At 34.2% G+C, this 22339-nt stretch overlaps 3 protein-coding genes across 3 annotated transcripts; all 3 read left to right on the forward strand.

Moving 5' to 3' along the window:
* The first annotated feature begins 624 nt into the window (after positions 1 to 624).
* LOC137393908 (uncharacterized) lies at positions 625 to 2146 on the forward strand. The gene is made up of 2 exons (XM_068080622.1): positions 625 to 1151; positions 1267 to 2146. The coding sequence occupies exons 1-2, from the start codon at positions 679 to 681 to the stop codon at positions 2144 to 2146; spliced, it is 1353 nt and encodes a 450-aa protein (XP_067936723.1). The 5' UTR covers positions 625 to 678.
* Positions 2147 to 4359: 2213 nt separating this feature from the next.
* On the forward strand, positions 4360 to 4716 carry LOC137393910 (uncharacterized). The gene has a single exon (XM_068080623.1). The coding sequence runs from the start codon at positions 4360 to 4362 to the stop codon at positions 4714 to 4716; it is 357 nt and encodes a 118-aa protein (XP_067936724.1).
* Positions 4717 to 12839: 8123 nt separating this feature from the next.
* On the forward strand, positions 12840 to 13190 carry LOC137393911 (keratin-associated protein 19-2-like). The gene has a single exon (XM_068080624.1). It carries the CDS (start codon positions 12840 to 12842, stop codon positions 13188 to 13190), a length of 351 nt encoding a protein of 116 aa, XP_067936725.1.
* The last annotated feature ends 9149 nt before the right edge of the window (positions 13191 to 22339 follow it).

The raw sequence follows: 22339 nt of genomic DNA on the forward strand, positions 1-22339 counted from the left end.
CTGCAATTCTTGTCAACACTTCACATTATATTTTATTAGCTATATGTCATATGTTAATCAAGCTTTAAAAACTTTCAGTTTCATGATGTTAAGATGTAAATATAACATGCAGATGTCAATTTTGTTGATTGCAGATCAGCATAAAACATGGTGAGAAACTACAAGAGGAAGACTGACAGAGGTAACAAAAATTTGATTGAGAAGCTTCAGTACGCTGTTCACTTGATGACTGCAGACAATGTTAGCTTGAGAGAGGCAGCAAGAAAGGCGAGTGTTGACAAATCCGCTTTGTCTAGATTTTGTAAAGGAAAACATATAGGTTACATTGCTCCACGCCAGGTTTTTGATGCTGCGTCAGAGGCAAAGCTTGCTGAATATTTGATAACGTCAGCTCACATGAATCATGGATTGACAATGGAAGAAGCAAGACGCCTTGCATATTCATTTGCATCGGCTAAAAATATCAGTGTCCCACAGTGTTGGAATGAAAAGAAAATGGCAGGAAAAGATTGGATTTTGAAGTTTATGGAACGGAATCCGGCATTATCTCTTAGAAAACCGGAGGCGACTAGCCTTGCCAGATCTACAGCATTTAACAAACATACAGTTGGCAAATTCTTTGAAAATCTCAAAGAAATTCATAGCAAGAACAATTTCACCGCTAACAGAATCTACAACATGGATGAAACTGGCCTAACTACAGTTCATGTACCGCCAAAGGTTATTGCCCCTAGAGCTATGAAGCAAGTTGGTCAGGTTACTTCTGGAGAAAGAGGCATTTTAGTCACCCTTGTTTGTTGCATAAGCGCTGATGGCAATTCAATTCCACCTACATTTATCTGGCCACGCAAAACTGAACGTAATCTGGAGTCATATATGACCAATTCTCCACCAGGCAGTCTAGGGCTAGTTCATGAGAGTGGCTGGATGACAACTTCAAACTTCAATAAGTGGATGGCACATTTCATCAGCTTCAGCAAGCCATCTAAAGAGTCACCAGTGTTGCTGATTTTGGATAACCACCAAAGCCATTTGTCCTACGAAGGAATTGAAATGGCAAAAGAAAACAACGTGGTGCTTCTCACATTTCCGCCACATGTGACCAACCATCTTCAACCATTAGACATATCTGTCTATGGACCTTTGAAAAAGTAAGCCTATATGAAATTAAACTAAAATATATAACTATATTATAGAGCCAATATTTATTGACGTTATCAGATTTGGTTATGATGCACTTTAGACACAATGTTCTCCTAATTGTAGATATTACTCTTCCGCCTGCAATGGTTGGATGTTGGACAATGCCGGAAAGGCGATTAGCCTATACCAGATAGCTGGCCTTGCTGGCAAAGCTCTACACCGATCCCAGACACCTGAAAACATTATTTCTGGATTTAGAGCGACAGGAATCTTTCCTTATGACCCCGAGAAATTCACAGATGCTGATTTTATGCCAGCCACTGTCACCGATCGTCCAGTTCCAGTTATGTCTGAGGGTTGCACCCCTACATCTGCCAGTGGAAGTGTGGTTTCCAATTTACTGCTTACTTCGGATCAGCCACACCCAATATCTAAAGTAACACCTGAAATGATAAGGCCTTACCCCAAGGCAGCATCAAGAAAAGGGCAAAGAGAAAGGAGAAGAGGTGAGACATTGGTGCTGACCAACACACCGATAAAAGAGAGAATCCAACAAGAAAGTTTGGCTAAAGAGAAAAAGCGTCGAACAGTCACACTAACAAAAAAGCGACAAATAGTGGCTGTAAGCAGTTCTGAATCATCAGATGACGAGCCAGTGCCTCTTGATGACTCTTCATCTTGTGCTTCTGAAGATGAAGAAATGCAGGTGGAGAAAGACTCGATAACAGAGGGGGCTTATGTGGTTGCAGAATATTTGAGCAGAAAAGTAAAAAAATACTATGTTGGAAAGATACTAAGCACTTCTACCCCCAAAGATGTCGCTGAAGTGACTTTCCTCAAAAGACTAGGTGTAGGGTTCATATGGCCAGATGAGCAGGACATCGACATCATTGATATTAGTGCCATTAAGCTCATATTGCCACCACCTCAACCTTGCCCGGGTACTTCTCGTTCCCGAGACAAACTTCTCTTTGAAGTAGATCTGGACATGGTTAAGGAATAGACTGTTTATATGTATCACACACAGAAATGTGACAGTATACAACATTGTATTTGCATATTATTTGAGTCTAATATAAATAATATATGGGCTGTAATGTTCTAGTTCCAAATATATGGTCAGATTTAATTGTTTTTTTCATAATATTTCATATTGTCTCAACTTGCCCCAGTGTCTGTCTGTACTTACCCCACTCCGGGGCAAGTTGAGACAGCTATTAGTCCTCCACTAAAATGGCCACAGAAATTAAATTTTTTGATCATATACCAAATTGACCAATGAACAATTTGAGCAACATGTGGCATGTTATTTTACACACATCTAATATCCTTAATTCACAATGACCTAAAAGTTATTGCAAAAAAACTGATTTTTGTCTCAACTAGCCCCACCTTCCCCTATATTAATATGTTATATATACATGGTCTGAGTCTTTAAAAATACTTTTCATTTTGTTTTGCAGATCTGTAATGATATATGAGTTGCGGAATAACAAGGACAAACTGTAAAGCTGCCACAATATCAACCAAACTGAGAATACATAATATTATATAATACACTTTTAATATTATAATATTTAAAGAATAAATATTTGAATGTTATCAGAATTGATTCCAATTTAGGTTATTGCTAACTATTTAGTATTTGTATGTCATTTTCATTATTACATTGTTGATAGAAGCACAAGAAACATTACAGACATTTATTTAATTAAAATAGTATAATAATTATATTGCTCAAAAATGAACAATCTGAGAGGTGTAGAAACCAGATATTTGAAATCAGCTCAAAATTCTGATCTAGATGCCACTCTTATCACATAGCCCACCTCCAAAAGGAATAAATCACTTTTTTTGACAGCTTTTTGATGCCCTCCTGCTTTACTATAGGATAAATCGTCATTTAAGTATTTCATATAGAGGTGATGATGAAACAATGAGACCCACCATCATCTCCTTACTGTTGATTATATTAAATTATAAAATAAATCATATGTATTGTTCTCAAAAGTTTTGTTGAATATACAGAACACTGAACATCAACAGAGGCTGCTTGTCACTTCAGTATCGGTATAGATACTTATAATTGTCCATATCTATTCTTTTATTCACAATATCTGCTTCATTCTTCTGAATATATTTTTCAGACAGATGCACATTCTCATAACACATAATCGAACATTAATTTTTTGTTTGTACTTACACGATAGCTCATTTTTATTATAACTCATACCTGAATGTTGCAATGAGTACAAAGTAACTCCTGTCTCACAAGAACTGGGATTCTATGTTATGTATAAACTGCAGTGAGAACTTCAAAAGAGCACGAATCATCATAACTGATGCTTTAAAATAAACAAGACAGATTGCATATATTTGATACAATCACCAAGGATAGACTGAAACCAAATAACATAGAAGGCCTTCGTGGTTGCTCAGATATAAACATACTCTTATTAATGAAAAAAGAATGTTTAGAAAGTCTTCTGCTGAGAATCATAAGTCTCTTGCAACAACAAACATACCTTTTGGAAAGGCTACAAAGAAAGGTTACTATAAATAGATGTGTAAAGGAAGTTGGTTGTTAGGGTCCGGTTCACTATTTCCTTTAAAATATTTTAAAGCTTTAAAAATTTAGATAAAATTAACATATTAATGATATAAACATTCTATTAGTGTTGATTCTGGCACTGATAGGCGAGAGAATTCAGCCAAATAAGCCATTAAACGAGATGACCAAAGGCGTCAATATATGTAAATTATTGGTAAAACGATTGATATTAATGAGGTACTCCACTGAATATATAGCAGCAGTCTGGCATTCAACCAAACTTGAAAGACTACAAATCAAACAAATGACAAGAGGGAAAGGTGCCAGTTATTACAGCTTGGCAGAGACAAGACAACCATAGGTATATAAAGAGCTAACTAGCAGTTAAGACTTCACACTTTTCCCTGCAGCAGAAGCAACTAGTGGGTTCTTTGAAAACACAAGGCAGGTGTCTAGTATATACTGTTAATTGCTTTATTTATTGCTAAAGAATGCAATGATTTGAGACTGTTTTATTAGCTCACATTCAGAGCCCTGATTTTAGAAGTTTATGGTTTAAGAAGACTTTGAAGTAGTGAGGGCACATAGTCACTGACAGTTACAACTCTCATATTTACCTGTTGTATATGTTTTCCTACATAAATTTTACAGTTTTCAAACTAAGAATGAAGGTCCTTGCACTCTTCTTGGCTCTTTGCCTAGCTCTTGCGGCTGGATATGGAGGTGGCGGCTATGGAGGTGGTGGCTACGGAGGTGGCGGCTATGGAGGTGGCGGCTATGGAGGTGGCGGCTATGGAGGTGGCGGATATGGAGGTGGTGGTTATGGTGGCTACAGCAGTAGAGGGTACAAAAGTTACGGACATAAGAGTGCATACAGCAGTGGATACAGCCGTGGATATGGCGGTGGTGGATATGGTGGATATGGCGGTGGATACGGTGGATATGGGGGTGGTGGATATGGTGGACGTGGCGGATATGGAGGCGGTGGATATGGTGGACGTGGTGGATATGGAGGCTACTAAAAACCTAAACAGGTATTAAATTATGTATTTAAAAAAAATTTACATACCTTCTATGAAAGTTTAGTGTTTAACACATGTTTTTATGATTTGGAGAACTTATAGCTTTTCTGTACATTTTAGGTACTTGAACAAGTACAGCCAATAACAACAAACTGGGAGCACATCTCAGAAGATCTGTTGATTTTTTGTTTATTTTTGTTGTCTTGATTGCAGTATTGTGATACTTTTTTGGATATTGAAATAATAAAATGGTTAGTAAGATAAAAAGTACCTTTTCTCATAACGCCATTATATCATACAATATATATTGTGTAATAACATGTATATTCAACTGGTGAATGCACATAATATAGAACAAATAGGGTATATTATTAAAACGGATACAAACTGAGTTGATCCTCTGAGAATAATTGGAAAAATGATTAACTTTACCATTTAAGGTTAAGAAAATACAAGTCACAATAATCATCCTGTAACAGCAGAAACTATAGCCTATATAAACTGCATCTTCTTCACTTTGTTATTTCAAGGTTTACTTTCAATGATAAGGAAAAAAATTGTAAGTGTTAAACGTTTTGTTCAAAACAGAGGTCAAAAATTTATAAATGAAAAAAAATTAAACTTAAATATTTATCGAGGGCCTGAAGAGTGGAAGTTGACCTGATATAATATTTAATTGACTATTATATACTTGATGCAAACTAAAGTGGACCATTTTGAAGTCCTATGTGATTTGTCCAAATAGAAGTCAGCAGTAGGTAAGCTTGCTATTGGGAATGGCTAAGATATTGAGGTGAATGTTCAAAGTACTGTTAGTAAACACAATTAATTTTTATGAAATTATGATTTCTTGTCTCATATTGGCTAACTGATTTTTTAATAATCTCACCTATTAATATGCAAAGGTGATCTAGTAAAATCACACTAACCACCATGATAAACTGTCATTTAAGGATTTCATATAGAGATGATTATAAATCATTGAGACTCGCCATCATCTCTTTACAGTTGATTGTATTTAAATAATAAAATAAACCATCTTATATACTAATTCCTATAAGAGTTTATTAAATATACAGAATACTGAACATCAACAAAGGCTGATTGTCGCTTCAGTATCAGTATAAATACTTAAAATTGTCCATACCTATTCCTCTATCCACAATATCTGCTTCATTCTTCTGAACATGTTCTTCTGATAGAGATCCACGTTCTCATAGCGCGTAATCATACGCTAGTGATGATGTCAGGCTATTTTTTGAAACTGGCCAACTAAGCAATTTTAGCGAAGTCTTGAGTTCTTTGCAAATTGCTGTATAGCAAATAATTGGGAACACAACTGCTGGTGCAAATTGAATGGATTATCCCAAAAATATTGGTCTGAACCAAGTAGCTCATGCACTTAAAATTCTCCTCAGATGTAGGCCTATTGGCTGGAAATTTTCTGTTATTCAGAAAATCTTAAGGTGAAGAAAGCTCTTGGTCAGTGCTAGGACCACCCAAGCATCTTAATCAGTCTTGATGGTCCCTTTCAAAGATGTGAAACAATTCAAGCTTTGATAATTAGGACAGAAACATGCCATACCTTCAACTAAACCACAGGTTCTTATTGATTAAAGTAAAAACACTAGTTGAAATATCTTAAAAAAGCCATATAATAGGTAAATATTAAACATATAAATAAAAATAATATTCTTAAGGAGACAAGAAGTTGACAGACAGTGTTCCAAAGTCAACTCTTAGTTCACTAGACATAGAGATGTTATCTCACTCAACTTACTGCTTACTAAGGCTAATCAGCTGACAAAAGAAGTGTACGAAATTATTTGATCATGTGTATACAAATTTTTCTCATCACGCCAAGATTTCTGGAGTAGTTAAATTGTCTATGAGTGATCATAATTTGGTATTTATTGTGAGAAAAATTGGTGTTGCACATAAACCATTTCCTCGGAAAATCACTTATAGAGATTACTCCAGATTCGTTCCTGATAATATTTCAAATAAGTTTTCCTTCATCAGTTGGAATGATATTTTGATTAAAAAGAACACTAATGACATGATTAACTTATTTATTCAAAAGTTTTCTACGGCTGTCAATGAGTTAGCACCTTTTAAAACTAGAAAAGTCAAGTCAGAATCTTTACCTATCTGGCTTGACAAAGAGGTACAGCAAAATATAAAGTTGAGAGAAAAACTGAAAAACTGCAAAGATTGGACTGCTTACAAAAAGCAGCGCAATTTTGTCACAAATCTCATTAAAAGAAAAAAAACAAAATGTATCAATGACCTTGTTAAACAGTCAAAGCCTGGTAATACGCGTAAGCTTTGGCAAGCTTTGAATGTGAAAAATAAGAAACCTCAAAGCTGTGACACTTGTTTGTCAGCTTCAGAACTTAACTCACATTTTGTGTCTATTGCAAGTAAACTTTCAAATTCAATTTTACAGTCATCCAATCTTTATTTGTCTTGTCAAAACACTGAGTTGAAGACCACCTTTAATGAGTTTCCAAAATTAACTCCTCATGATATTGTAAAATATTTCAGTAACATTCCTAATTCCAAAGCCTCAGGCATAGACAATATTTCTGTAAAAATGATAAAAGCAACTCTTCCATTCATTGTACCTATTATCACTGATATGTTTAACAGAATATTGATTGATGGCTATTTTCCTTCAGCATGGAAACATGCATGAGTTACTCCATTGTTTAAAGGAGGAGATAATAGCAACCCATCAAATTTCCGCCCTATTTCAGTACTCCCTATTTTATCTAAAGTTTTTGAAAAGCACTTAAATATTCACATCTACTCTCATTTGTCCAAAAATAATATTTTACATCCTTATCAGTGTGGTTTCAGAAAAAGTCATTCATGCACTGATACTGCTCATAAACTAATCTCAGATTGTTTGAATTTGAAAACCAGAGGTGAGAAGATTTGCTTGATGTTTTTGGATTTCAGCAAAGCTTTTGACTGTGTCAATCACAAAATATTATATATCATAAACTAGAACTTGCTGGTTTTAAAAATAAATCGTTGCAAATACTTCAATCCTATTTTCACAAAAGGCGCCAAAAGGTCGTGTCAAAGTGCCAATGCCAAAGTGTCAATGATTCCTTGTCATGAATGGCAAGGAATCATTGACACTAGATATTGATGTTGGTGTTCCACTTATTGCGCCACTATTATCTTTAATATATATAAATGATCTTCTTAGACTTATTCCAAAAGGCTTTACCTACGCCGATGATACTGTTTTTGTCAGTTATCACAAAGATGTGCAACTTCTTGAGACGAACTGCAATCTCATCATGCAAATTATTAGCAACTGGTGTACAGCAAATCATATGACAACCAATTTACAAAAATCACACTTTCTTCTTTATAATACTGATGAAAACCTTCGAAACAGTTTTACTCTAAAGTTTAACAGTCAATCCATCACTTGTAGACATGAGACAAAATTGTTAGGATTTGTTTTGACAGATCGACTCTCATGGAATAATCATGTCGAAACTATTTGTAGTAAGGTCACGAAGTCGTTGACTCTGCTCCAGTTTTGCAGGCCATACATGAACTCAAAATCTGCTATTGCATTTTATTATCAGTTTATATTTTGCCATATTATTTATGGTATCCACATTTATTATAATCTAGCTCCAAGATATGTCACTAAGAATTTATTTTTGTTGCAAAAAAGAGCATTTCGACTCATGGCAAATTTACATCATATGCCTGCATATATTATTCCAACAAATGATCTTTCCAAATCTCTGCGTCTTCTTACTCTGCCTATGCTAAATATTTATTTTACTTCAATTCAATGTTTCAAGATTTTTCATGGTTTGTGTCCTCGTTTTTTACATGACAATTACAGGTTCTCAACTCATTTCAACTTACGTGATATGAACAAATTGCATACAATCACTAACAATCATTTTGAAAATGTCATTGCCAGCTGCTTTAACAATCTTCCACCTAATATCCGTTCTCTTAGCAGAGAAAGGCATTTTAAACACTATTTGTCAGACTATTTATTCAATTTTAATGGCTAACTGTTGCTTTTTTTCCCCTTTTTTTTCGTTTTACTATTGTTGTATGGCCTAATTTGAAAAAGATTTCTATTTGTGAAATGAAATTATTGCCAATAAAGTTCTATATATATATATATATACGACTTAGTGTCAGTTTATGCTGCTCTTTACAGAGAAGAAGTGTACGACGTGCAAATATTGGCTATGAGGCCATGCATGCATTGTAGCTGTTATATAAACTCCTGTAGAAACTAACTGTGAGACCATGCATGCATCGTAACTGTTTTATACACTCCTGTAGAAACTAGCCATGAGACCCTGCATGCATTGTGACTGTTTTATACACTCCTGTATAAACTAGCTAGGAGACCCTTCACGCAACTTATTGTAAAATTACCACAATCAGGGTCAATAAAACAAGTAAGATTGATCAAAGAAAGAAGAAAAGTTGTCGGTGCAAACCAATTATACTGCAGTTACGGTACAGCCCACAAATTAAAAGAGCTAAGTCAAGTTTTTCCTTTTTGTCTGGCCAATGGAGTGAGTTTAGAAAGATCTTGAAATGATTTAAACAACTTCCATGTACATTACTATTCTTATAACGTAAAATCTCTATAACGCAAACATTCCTGTAACGGATTATTTACGTTGTAGGAGCGGCTACTGTGCAATTATTTTAAGCCTCAGCAAGGTGGCTTCATGGCTTAGTGGTAACTCGCTTCCTACATATCTGTGTATCCAATGAATATATTAGTTCAATTCCGGTGAGAGGCAATCTTTTTTCTCAACGTCCAGATGGAAGAACAGACACGGCTCTTATTATAGTAAAGACTTTGACTAGCTTAAGTTACTAGCTTAAGTTACTCAAACTTATTGGGTAAAGAAACTTAGCCAATGGCAAATACATTACCTGCCACTATTTTTAAGCTAGTTTAAATTCAGTTGTTAAAACTTTTTTCAACAATTTGTTTTAGCTGATTTTCCAAATATTGTTCCAAATATTTTAATTATGCAAGCTTAATTTGCATAATTAAGCTTGCCTGACACACAGAGAAATAAACAAACTCTTTCATTTAAAGGTTGAATAATAAATTTTGTATATGTTGATTAAAAATAGATCTTCAGTGCAAAAACTTTTGTATTACCTGTGCATTCACCTAGTATATTTGTATATTTGATACAATCACTAAGTCATACTAAATTGTATTTATACAATTTAATATGGACTGAAGCCAAATATGTAGAAGGCTTCTATGGTTGCTGAGACATAAATACACTCTTATTAATGATAAAAGAATGTTTAGGAACTTATTAAGTGAGAATCATAAGTCTCTTGCAACAACAAACATAATTTTTGGAAAGGCTACAAAGAAAGGCTACTATAATAAATAGACGCGTAAAGGAAGTTGGTTGTTAGGATCTGGTTCATTATTTGTAACATTGGTAAAATATTTTAAGACTTTCAATATTTAGATAAAAATAGCATATTGATGATATAACATTCTATTAGTGTTGATTCTGGCACTGGTAGGCCAGAGAATTCAGTCAATTAAGTAATCACACGACATGACCAAAGGTGTCAATATATGGAAATTATTGGTAAAAGGGCTGAGATTGATGGGGTACTCCATCGAATATAGCAGCAATTTGACAGTCAAAGTAACTATCACCTCACAAGAACTAGATTACTCACTAACTCACGATAGCTCCTTTTTATCATAACTCATTATACCTGAATGTTGCAATGAGTACAAAGTAATTCCTGTCTCACAAGAACTGTTATTCTATGGTATGTATAAACTGCAGTGAGAACTTCAAAAGAGCATGAATCATCATAACGGATGATTTAAAATAAATAAGACGGATTGCATATATATATATGTGTGTGTGTATATATATCTACACGTATAGATATATATATATATATATATTTATATATATATATATATCTATATAAATATATATATGAAACTTCGTCTTTTATGTTGTTCTGTCATCCGTATGTCCAGTTATGAACATGAAGTTACAGGAACTAAAAACCACTTCACACTGGAATTGAATTCAGAACCACCAGTTTGGCAGACTGGCATGTTAACCATTACATTACCCAGCCACCTTACATTAGTCTCGAATAATTAACACTAATACTAACGCTATAGTGCGCTTGAAGACCATGATTGTGTGAGAGATCATGACGCGTAATGTTTATAAGTACAGTAGACACCTTTACATGCATAACATATACCTCCTATAACATAAATCCATGTAACGTAAAGAATTCATGTGAAGCTTTGCTTTTTATTACGTAAAAATTCTACATAAGTGTCAATTTGGATGAGTTCTGAAATTTGATTTAAATGTTAACCTATTGTACTTCCTTTAAAGGTTGACTTGCCACAAAATTCACATTCCAGTTATTTGGTATCAAAAGGTTCACCATGTCTTACTCTGCTGTGTTGTAGGCGCAAAATATGTGGAAATGTGATTACAAGCTTTTAAAACCTCAAAAATGAAAAGTCTAATCTACTGCGCTTTCGTGATGGTTGTGATTAACTGTTCGTTTTTGAGCTTTTAAGAGCTTGTAATCACATTTCCACATACGGTATTTTGCGCCTACAACACAGCAGAGTAAGACATGGTGAATCTTTTGATACCAAATAACTGTAATTTTCGTGATGGCTGTGATTAACTGTTCGTTTTTGAGCTTTTAAGAGCTTGTAATCACATTTCCACATACGGTATTTTGCGCCTACAACACAGCAGAGTAAGACATGGTGAATCTTTTGATACCAAATAACTGTAATGTGAATTTTGTTGCAAGTCAACCTTTAAGTTACTCAAATTCATTGGGTAAAGAAACTTAGCCAATGGCAACTACACTACCTGTCACTTTTTTTAAGCTGTTTTAGATCTTGAACGAATGTGTAGCATAAGAAGTAAAAAATGTTTTTCAACAATCTGTTTTAGTTATTCCTCGACCATTCAAGTATTTTAATTATGCGTCTGCCGAACAAACACAGAAATAAACAAACACTTCCATTTAAAAGTTAGAATGATAAATTTTGTATATGTTGGTTAAAAAAGATCTTCTGTGCAAAAACCTTTGTATTACTTGCGCATTCATCCAGTTAATATATTTATATATATTTGATACAGTCACCAAGTCATACTAAATTGTATTCAGTACAATTTAGTATAGACTGAAGCCAAATAATGTAGAAGGCTTTTTGGTTGCTAGAAATAGATAATAAATTCACTTCTTAATAAAATAATTTTTAGGACTTTATCTGCTGAATATCATAAGTCTCTTGCAACAACAAACATACTTTTTGGAAAGGATACAAATAAAGGTAACTTTAAATAGACGTGTAAAGGAAGTTGGTTGTTAGGGTCCGGCTCACTATTTGTAACATCTCTAAAATATTTTCAAACTTTCAATACTTAGATAAAAATAGCTTATTTAATGATATAAACATTCTTTTAGTGTTTATTCTGGCACTGCTAAGCAAAGAATGCAGCCAATTAAGTGATTACTTGAGATCATCAAAGGTGTCAATATATGTGAATCATTGGTAAAAGAACTGAGATTAATGGGGTACTCTTGTGAATATAATACCAATCTAGCAGTCATACAAACTTGAGAGACAAATCAAACCAATGACAAGAGGGGAAAGTGCAAGTTATTAAAGCTTGGCAAAAACAAGACGGCCAGATGTATATAAAGAGACAGAAAACACTCGAAACTTCACACCTTTCCCTACAGCAGAAGTAACCAGTGGGTTCTTTGACAAGACAAAGCAGGTGTCTAGTATATACTGTTAATTGCTTTATTTATTGCTAGAGCGTGCAATGATTTGAGGCTGTTTTATTAGCTCACATTAGGAGCCTTGATTTTAGAAGTTTATGATAATGAAGAAGTTGTAGTAGTGAATGCACGCAGGCACTGACAGTCACAACTCTCATATTTACTCTCATGGTTTATGAAGACTTTGTAGTAGCCAGTGCATGCAGTCACTGACAGTCTCTTCCTAATGTTTACCTGTTGTATATGTTTTTGGTATAAACCTTACAGACTCCAAACTAAAAATGAAGGTCCTTGCACTCTTCTTGGCTCTCTGCCTCGCTTTTGCGGCCGGACACGGAGGTGGCGGCTACGGAGGTGGCGGTTACGGAGGTGGTGGCTACGGAGGTGGCGGCTACGGAGGTGGCGGCTATGGAGGTGGTGGTTATGGTGGTCGTGGCGGATATGGCGGCTACAGCAGTAGAGGGTACAAGAGTTACGGATATAAAAGTGGATACAGCAGTGGATACAGTCGTGGATATGGCGGTGGTGGATACAGTGGATATGGAGGCGGTGGATATGGTGGACGTGGTGGATATGGAAGCGGTGGATATGGTGGGCGTGGTGGATATGGCGGTGGATATGGAGGCTACTAAAAACCTAAACAGGTACCAAATTATATGTTTTTAGAATTCACATACTTTCTATGAAAGTTTAGTGTTTAACACATGTTTTTATGATTTGGGAAGCTTATAAATTTTTGTATACATTTCAGGTACTTGAACATGTACAGCCAATCCCAACAAACTGGGAGCACATCTGAGAAGATTTGTTCATTTTTGTGTATTTTTGTCTTGATTGCAGTATTATGATACTTTTTTGGATATGGAAATAATAAAATGGTTAGTAAGATAAAAGTACCTTTCTTCATTACGTCATTATATCATACAATATATATTGTGTAATGACATGTATATTCAACTGGTGAATACACATAATGTAGAACAAATAGGGTATGTTATTAAAAAGTTATTGGTCAGTGTTAGGACCACCCAAGCAGCTTAATCAGTCCTGGTGGTCTCTTTCAAAGATGTGAAACAATTCAAGCTTTGTTAATTAGGACAGAAACATGTCGTACTTTTAACTGACTCACAGGTGCTTATTAATTAAAGCAAAAACACTTGTGAAAATCTTACTGAAATTCTACATTGTATTGAATGTTATATATTAAACATATATACCCATAAAAATAATATTCGCAAGGAGACAAGAAGTTGATAGACAGACAGTGTTCCAAAGTCAACTCTTAGTTCACTAGACATAGAGATCTTATCTCACTCAACTTACTGCTTACTAAGGCTAATCAGCTGACAAAAGAAGTGTATGACTTAGTGTCAGTTTATGCTGCTCTTTACAGAAAAAGAAGTGTACTGGCTATACTAGCTATTACTAGCTACTACTAATGCTAACTATGAGACCCTGCATGCATTGTAGCTGCTTTATATACTCGTATAAACTAGATATGAGATCATGCATGCATTGTAACTGTTTTATACACTCCTGTAGAAACTAGATATGAGATCATGCATGCATAGAAGCTAATTTATACGCTACTGTGAAAACTAACTATGAAACCCTGCATGTATAGTAACTGCTTTATACACTCCTGTAGAACCTAGCTAGGAGACCAAACATGCATAGGAGCTGTTTTATACACTCTTGTAGAAGCTAGCTATGAGACCCTGCATGCATTGTAGCTGTTTTATACGCTCCTGCAGAAACTAGCTAGTAGACCAAGCAAGCATAGGAGCTGTTTTATACACTCTTGTAAAAACTAGATATGAGACCCTGCAGGTATAGTAACTGTTTTATACGCTCCTGTAGAAACCAGATATGAGACCGTGCAGGTATAGTAACTGTTTTATACGCTCCTGTATAGAAACCAGATATGAGACCGTGCAGGTATAGTAACTGTTTTATACACTCCTGTAGAAACCAGATATAAGACCCTGCAGGTATAGTAACTGTTTTATATGCTTATTATTATGATATGAAGAGAATTGGTATAGCCAGCATCTACATGTATTTGTGTTTTCATTCAAAAAGTATAGTTCAAGGTGGTCAGTATAATTAACCAATCGCATTCTAAGATTATTGAATACCTTCATGTCAACCAAAATTCAGGTTGCTACACACGACATTCCTGAACTTTGTTGTTTTTCAAAGATTTTATTAGAAAAACTAGTTTTTTTATTGAACCATCAGCTCAAATAAACAGACCTCATGGTAAACTAATAATTTACACACAGATTGACAAATCACATGATGGCATGATTGATTCTTTCTAAATACAGTTTGCTTGCAATCAATATAAGTTTATAGTGGGTGCTGAGTAACTCTTGTCCCACAAGAACTGTTCTTCTTTGTTATGCATAAACTGCTGTGAGATTTTCAAAAGAGCACAAATCATTATAACAGATGATTTAAGATAAACAAGATAGATTGCATATCTATATACATGTATATGGATCTCAGTGATTTTTTGTTGTTCTGTCATCCATAAGTCCACATCGCACTGGAATATAATTCGGAACCACCAGTTTTGCATACTGGCATGCTAACCATTACATTACCCAGCCACCTTACATTAGTCTCGAATAAGTAGCACTAATACTAACGGTAGCACGCTTGAAGAACATGATTGCGTGAGAGATCATGACACGTAACGATCATAAGTACAGTAGACACCCCTATAATGTATACCTGCTATAACGTGAATTCAAAATACTGTAAAGAATTTATGTGAAGTTTTTGCTTCGTAAGATGTAAAAATTCCATATAACATAAAGTGTGAAGTTCGGCGAGCTTTCAAACTTGGTTTAAATGTTAATCTATCTCACCACACTTGCAAGAGAAAAAATGACATGACATTATATATACGTATACAGCTTCCATGACATGAGATTCAGATGTGCTGACAAGTCGGATAATAACTAGCTGCATGATTGTTCATAAACGCTTAAAGGCGATCAATTGGTGTCGAGTATTGTCGGAAGTTATCTTTTATCCTAACTTTGACCTTCTGGGTACGAATAGACGACAAACAGATAGTACCGCTTATTTACATTAAAAATATGTTGTTGTAGGCCTACTGCTTTATTGTAAGTGTATAAAATATTTTTTATTAGTTTTAATTTACAGAGTAGACTTTGCTGTTTGAAAAAAACTAATTGTTATAAAAAAAACTTTGAAGATGGACGCTCCTCATCAACTTGTTTTAAAATTACTCCAATCATGATTTATAAAACCAGTGAGATTGATCAGAAAAAGGATAAAAGCTGTCAATACAAACCAGTAATACTGCAATACTGCAAGCCGGTAATACAACACTTGTGGTACGGCTTAAAAATTGTGGTACAAAATAAAAAAATTAAGTCAAGTTTTTCCTTCTTGTCTGGCCAATGGAGTGAGTTTGAAAAAATCTTGGAACGAATTAGGCAATTTCATGTACTTTACTGTTTTTATAACGTAAAATCTCTATAACGCAAACATTCCTGTAATGGATTATTTACGCTGTAGGAGTGACTACTGTACAATGATTCTAAGCCTCAGCAAGGTGGCTAATGGTTTAATGGTTAGTGGTAATGCACTTCCTTCATATTTGTGTGTCCAATGAATGTAAATGCTCAATTTTGATGAAATGAAATCTTTTTCTTAATGTCCAGATTGAAGGATGAACACAGCTCTTATTATAGTAAAGACTTTGACTAGCTTAGGTTTCTCAAATTCATTGGGTAAAGAAACTTAGCCAATGGCAACTGCATTACCTGCCACTGTTTATAAGCTGTTTTAAATCTTGAACGAGTGTGTAGCATAAGAACTTTTTTTTTGACAATTTGCTTTAGCTATCTTGCAAGCTGTCAAATGTTTGAATTGTGCATTTGCCAAACACGCACAGAAATAAACAAACATTTTCATTTAAAAGTTAGAACAGTAAGTTTTGTATATGTTGATTAGAAATAGATTCTCTGTGCGAAAACTTTTGTATTAAATGTGCATTCACCTAGTATATTTATATATTTGATGCAATCACCAATTCATACTAAATTGTATTTGATATAATTTAGTATAGACTGAAGCCAAATAATATAGAAAGCATCTATGGTTGCTGAGATATAAACATACTCTTATTAATGATGAAAAAATGTTTAGAAAACCATCTGCTGGGAATCATAAGAACTTTGCAAGAACAAACATACTTTTTAAAAAAGGTACAAAGAAAGGCTACTTTAAATAGTTGCCTGAAGGAAGTTTGTTGTTAGGGTCCAGCTCAGTAATTCCTTAAAAATATTTTAAAGCTTTGAATATAATGGCATGTATATTCAACTAGTGAACGCACATAATGTAGAACAAATAGGGTATATTATTAAAATGGAGACAAACCGTGTCGATCCTCTGAGAATATTTGGAAAAATGATTAACTTTACCGGTTAAGAAAATACAAGTCCCAATAATCATCCTGTAACAGCAGAAACAATAACCTGCAAAGACTCCCTTTTTATCGCCTGCAATTTGTATTTCCCAGGTAATCAACATTTTTGTTCAAAACAGAAGTCAAGAACTTTTAAAAGAAAAAATGAAACTGAAATATTTATCAAGAGCCTGAAGAGTGGAAGCTGACCTCCTGTAAACATATAATTGACTAGTATATACTTGATACAAACTAAAGTGGACCATTTTGAAGTCTTATGTGGTTTGCCAAAATAGACGTCATCGATAGAAATGTATAGAGAGAAGAGATGTATACATTATACTATTATTTACTCTTCACATAGTGTATTGAGTGCTTTTTCTTTACTCTTCTTTACGAAATTAGAGTTGCAATAATATATAATTTATATATATATTTGTATATATATAAAGACATTGGAAAATTGAGTCTGAACAATAACATCTGAACATCAAGTTTGTGTTTGTCCAGGTAGAAGTTAACAGTAGGTAAACTCGCCATTGGGAATGTCTAAGATATTGAGGTGAATGTTCAAAGTACTGTTAGTAAACACATTATTAATTTTCATGAAATGATGATCTCTTGTCTCATATTGACTAACTGCTTTTTTAACAATCTTACCTGGATGCAAAAGTGATCTAGTAAAATCACATTCAACACTATGATATACTGCATATTATATTGAGGTGAATATTCAAAGTACTGTTGAAATCTATTGAGTATAAAGAATACTGAACATCAACAAAGGCTGCTTGTCACTTCAGTATTAGTATAAACACTTATAATTGTCTATATCTATTCTTTTATTCACAATATCTGCTTCATTCTTCTGGATATATTCTTCAAATTGCCATCCAAATTTTCAGAATGAGTAATCGTATGGTAGTGACGATGTCAAGCTATTTTTTAAAAACTGGCCAAAGTGCAAATCTCAAGAAGTCATGCGCTTTTTGCGAATTGCTGTATCACAAATAATTGGGAATGCAACTTCTTGTCCAAAATGAAATGCACGGTGGGTTATAAAAAATATTGGTCTGAACCAGGCCTGAGGCAGCTCCTGGCCTGTATTGGCCAATATTGGCCAATATTAGAAGTAAAATGCACTAATAACTATATTAATAATATTGGTTATTCTAATAATATTAGTAGTAATAGAAAACCAATGCACAATTTTGTTTACAATTCCAAACGTCATAGCTAACAATATCAAGAAGTTGTGATATTTATATAGATTTTTAGAAAATCTATTTAATAAAGTGTTTGGTCATGACAAACAGCAATATTGAAAGGAAAAGATCATAAGTTTATATCTCTCCCCTTGCAATAGGAGAAATGCAATAATAGAAGTAAAATGCACTGATATTATTAGAATAACCAATATTATTAATATAGTAATACAGTAATAACAGAAGACCAATGCACAATTTTGTTAACATTTCAAAACGTCATAGCTAACAATATCAAGAAGTTGGGATATTTATATATCTAGATTTTTAGAAAATCTATTTAACAAAACTATTTAGAAAAAATAAAAACAGTAAATTACTGCCCATCATCAATGTTGTTAGTGTGACTATAAGACTTCAATAGTCATCCAAGCTTATAATTAAATATTGTAATAAACTCATAAAAATCGTTAGAAAAAAATACCATCGTCATTTCCTTTACTTTTGCTGCTCTGGACATCAGTTAGAATACCAAAGTACTCAAAAGGGTCCAAAATGTCAGTTTCTTTGAAATCGGCAAAAAAGAAACGATTTCTGTACTTCTACGTTAATTACAGAAACCTTCGGCAATTCAACAATGCTATAGACTGGTGAAATGTGCACGTTATTTTTTCATGAAATACGCACGACTTAATGGTTCTGTTCTCTGCCGCTCGGCGTTTTGTTTGCCGGTCTTAATTTTGATAAAAGTAAGGCTTGGCCAGTTTTAATAAAGATTTTTGGCCAAATTAATCTGTCTATTTATGTATAATCCGATCAGATGGGTTAGTTATAAGATATTGCGGTAACCTTTCAAAGACTTGGTAACATATTTAGATAGGCTCATATGTGTTTTGTATCGTTATTATACTTTAACAACTTTACAAAAAATGGTTAAATTTTTTGAAGAGATTTCGATGCAAGGGTTTGCAACGTTGTTGATGAATAATTTTCGTAAGTTGTGTGCACATGCATTTATCATAAAAACTCTCAAACTTTGCTCCGCTCGTTTGATCGTGGGATAGAAATCTATAAGATTCAGGAAATGGATATAAAAGAACCAGATAAAGAAATGACAGCTAAATTCCAGCTGCTAGAGTTTTATTGAGAGCCATAGCGGGTGCTGAGTAACCCTTGTATCTCAAAAACAATGATTCTATATGTTATGTATAAACTCCAGTAAGAATTTCAAAACAGCATAAATCATTATAACTGATGATTTAAGATAAACAAGCCAGATTGCATATATTTGGTACAATCACCAAGGATAGACTGAAGCCAAATAACATAGAAGGCTTTCATGGTTGCTGAGATATAAATACACTCTTATTAATGATAAAAGAATTTTTAGGAGTTCATCAGTTGAATCATAAGTCTCTTGCAACAAAAAACATACTTTTTGGAAAGATTACAAGAAAGATTACTTTAAATAGGAATACTTCCTTATAAATGAAGTTGGTTGTTAGGGTCCGTCCGGTTCATTATTTCCTCAAAAATATTTGAAAGCTTTAAATATATAGATAAAAATAGCATAATAATGATATAAACATTCTACTAGTGTTTATTCTGGCACTTATAGGCAAGAGAATTCAGCCAATTAAGCCATTAAAAGAGATGATCAAAGGTGTCAATATATGTAGACTATTGGTAAGAGGACTGATATTAATGGAGTACCTCAGCGAATATAGCAACAGTCTGACAGTCAAAGTAGTTCTTGTTCCACAAGAACTGTTATTCTATATCTACTATATAAACGGCAACCGTTGTCTGTCTGTGTATGTGTCCGCCTTATAGAGTACCGTACTTTTCGGACTATTAGCCGCTACTTTTTTCTGATGGTTTGAGCCATGCGGCTTATATATAAGGGTGCGGCTATTCTGTGGTGTTTTCTTTCACCGCTAGGGCGCATTAAAGGAAATCTCCAGTTAGTGCGCCTCTATACATAACCTATTCATCGTTTTTACACAAAAATCACGTGATCTCTGGTTAGCGCGCCTTTTTACAGTGCCCAACGGTTATAATCTCCGGTTAGTGCGCCAACTAAATTAATATGAGTAGTATAAATCTACTATATAAACGGCAGTCATTGTCTGCCTGTCTGTGTAATTGTGTGTTCGCCTTATAGAACGGTTTTTCCTTTTATCATCATACGAATTTTGGTCGTACGAAGCGAACTGAATTAATATGAGTAGTAACAGTAAATAAATTGTAGAGCAATCTTTCTTTTTTCAATCGGTTGTACGAAGCCAAATGAATTAATATGAGTAGTAAAAATCGTAATTTCGGACTATTAGTCGCTACTTTTGTGTGACAATTTGAGCCAAGCAGCTTAATTAAAGGTGCGGCAATTTTGTTGTTTTCCTTTCACCGCTAGGACGCATTAACAGAAATCTCCGGTTAGCGCGACTCTTTACAGTGCCTAACCGCACTGTTCCGTTTTAAACAGCAAAGTTGTTGCCGTGTTAAAAAGCACCGTCCTGAGTTCTGCGGCCTATACAAAGATGTCTATAATACAGCTATACAAATGTACTACTCATTAAATAAAATAAATTAATGAGTAGTTATTTACATGCAATTAATACTTACTGCCAATGTGTACCGAGAAGGTCACGTAAACGTTTGTTTCTTGCGGCCTCTGGAAAAAAACGGAGTTCTCACCTAGTTATGTACAAACTGCAGCGAGAGTTTTAAAAGAGTACGAACCATCATAACGAATGCTTTAAGATAAACAAGACAGATTGCATATCTATATATATATGGATCTCAGTGTTTTTGTGTTATTCTGTCATCCGTATGTCCAGTTCGCACTGGAATATAATTCAGAACCACCGGTTTTGCAGTCTGGCATGCTAACCATTACATTACCCAACCACTTTGCAGTAGTCTCGAATAATTAACACTAATACTAACGCTAGTGCGCTTGAAGACCATGATTGTGGGAGAGATCATGACCCGTAACGATTATAAGTACAGTAGACACCCTTATAATGCATACCTGCTATAACGTAAATTCCAGATAACGTAAATAATTTATGTAAAGGTTTTGCTTCGTACTACATAAAAAATTCCATTTAACATAAAGTGTGAAGCTCGGCGAGCTTTCAAATTTGGTTTAAATGTTAATCTATCTCACGGCACTTGCAAGAGAAAAAATGACATGACATTATATATATGTATACAGCTTTCATGACATGAGATGAGATTCAGATGTGCTGACAAATCGGATAATAAGTAGCTGCATAATTGTTCATAAACGCTTGAAAGGTGATCAATCAGTGTCGAGTACCGTCGGAAGTTATCTTTTATTTTAACGTTGACCTTCTGGGTACGAATAGACGACAAACAGATAGTAGCCTACCGCTTATTTACATTTAAAATATTTTGTTGTACTGCTTATTGTAAGTGTATAAAATATTTGTTATTAGTTTTAATTTGCAGAATAGACTTTGCTGTTTAGAAAAAAAGTTAATTGTAATAAAACAAACTTTGAAGATGGGCGCTCTTCATCAACTTAATGTAAGATTACCCCGATCATGGTTTATAAAAGCAGTGAGGTTGATCAGAGAAAAAAAGTTCTCCATGCAAGCCAGTAATACTACAATTGTGGTACGGCTTAAAAATTGTGGTACAAATTAAAAAAATTAAGTCAAGTTTTTCCTTTATGTCTGGCCAAAGGGGTAAATATGGAAAGATCTTGGAACGAATTAGGTAATTTCCATGTATTTTACTGTTCTTATAATGTACAATCCCTATAACGCAAACATTCCTGTAACAGATTATTTTGGTTGAAAGAGCGACTACTGTACAATTATACCAAGCCTCGGCAAGGTGGCTAATGGTTTAATAGTTAGTGGTAATGCACTTCCTTCATATCTGTGTGTCCAACGAATGTAAATGTTCAATTTCTGTGAGGTGCAATCTTTTTTCTTAACGCCTAGATAGAAGGATGAACACAACTCTTATTATAGTAAAGACTTTGACTAGTTTAAGTTACTCAAGCTCATTGGATGAAGAAACTTAGCCAATGACAACTGCATTACCTGCCACTGTTTATAAGCTGTTTTAAATCTTGAACGAGTGTGTAGCATAA

Source organism: Watersipora subatra, chromosome 4 (assembly GCF_963576615.1).
Source record: "Watersipora subatra chromosome 4, tzWatSuba1.1, whole genome shotgun sequence".
Classification (NCBI taxonomy): Eukaryota; Metazoa; Bryozoa; class Gymnolaemata; order Cheilostomatida; family Watersiporidae; genus Watersipora; species Watersipora subatra.

Bases quoted from the DNA above. Each gene is read 5' to 3' on its own strand.
- LOC137393908 (XM_068080622.1), top strand. From the start codon at position 679: ATGGATGAAACTGGCCTAACTACAGTTCATGTACCGCCAAAGGTTATT. The intron at 1,152-1,266 runs GTAAGCCTATAT...TCCTAATTGTAG, and splicing joins GTCTATGGACCTTTGAAAAA to ATATTACTCTTCCGCCTGCA.
- LOC137393911 (XM_068080624.1), top strand. From the start codon at position 12,840: ATGAAGGTCCTTGCACTCTTCTTGGCTCTCTGCCTCGCTTTTGCGGCC.
- LOC137393910 (XM_068080623.1), top strand. From the start codon at position 4,360: ATGAAGGTCCTTGCACTCTTCTTGGCTCTTTGCCTAGCTCTTGCGGCT.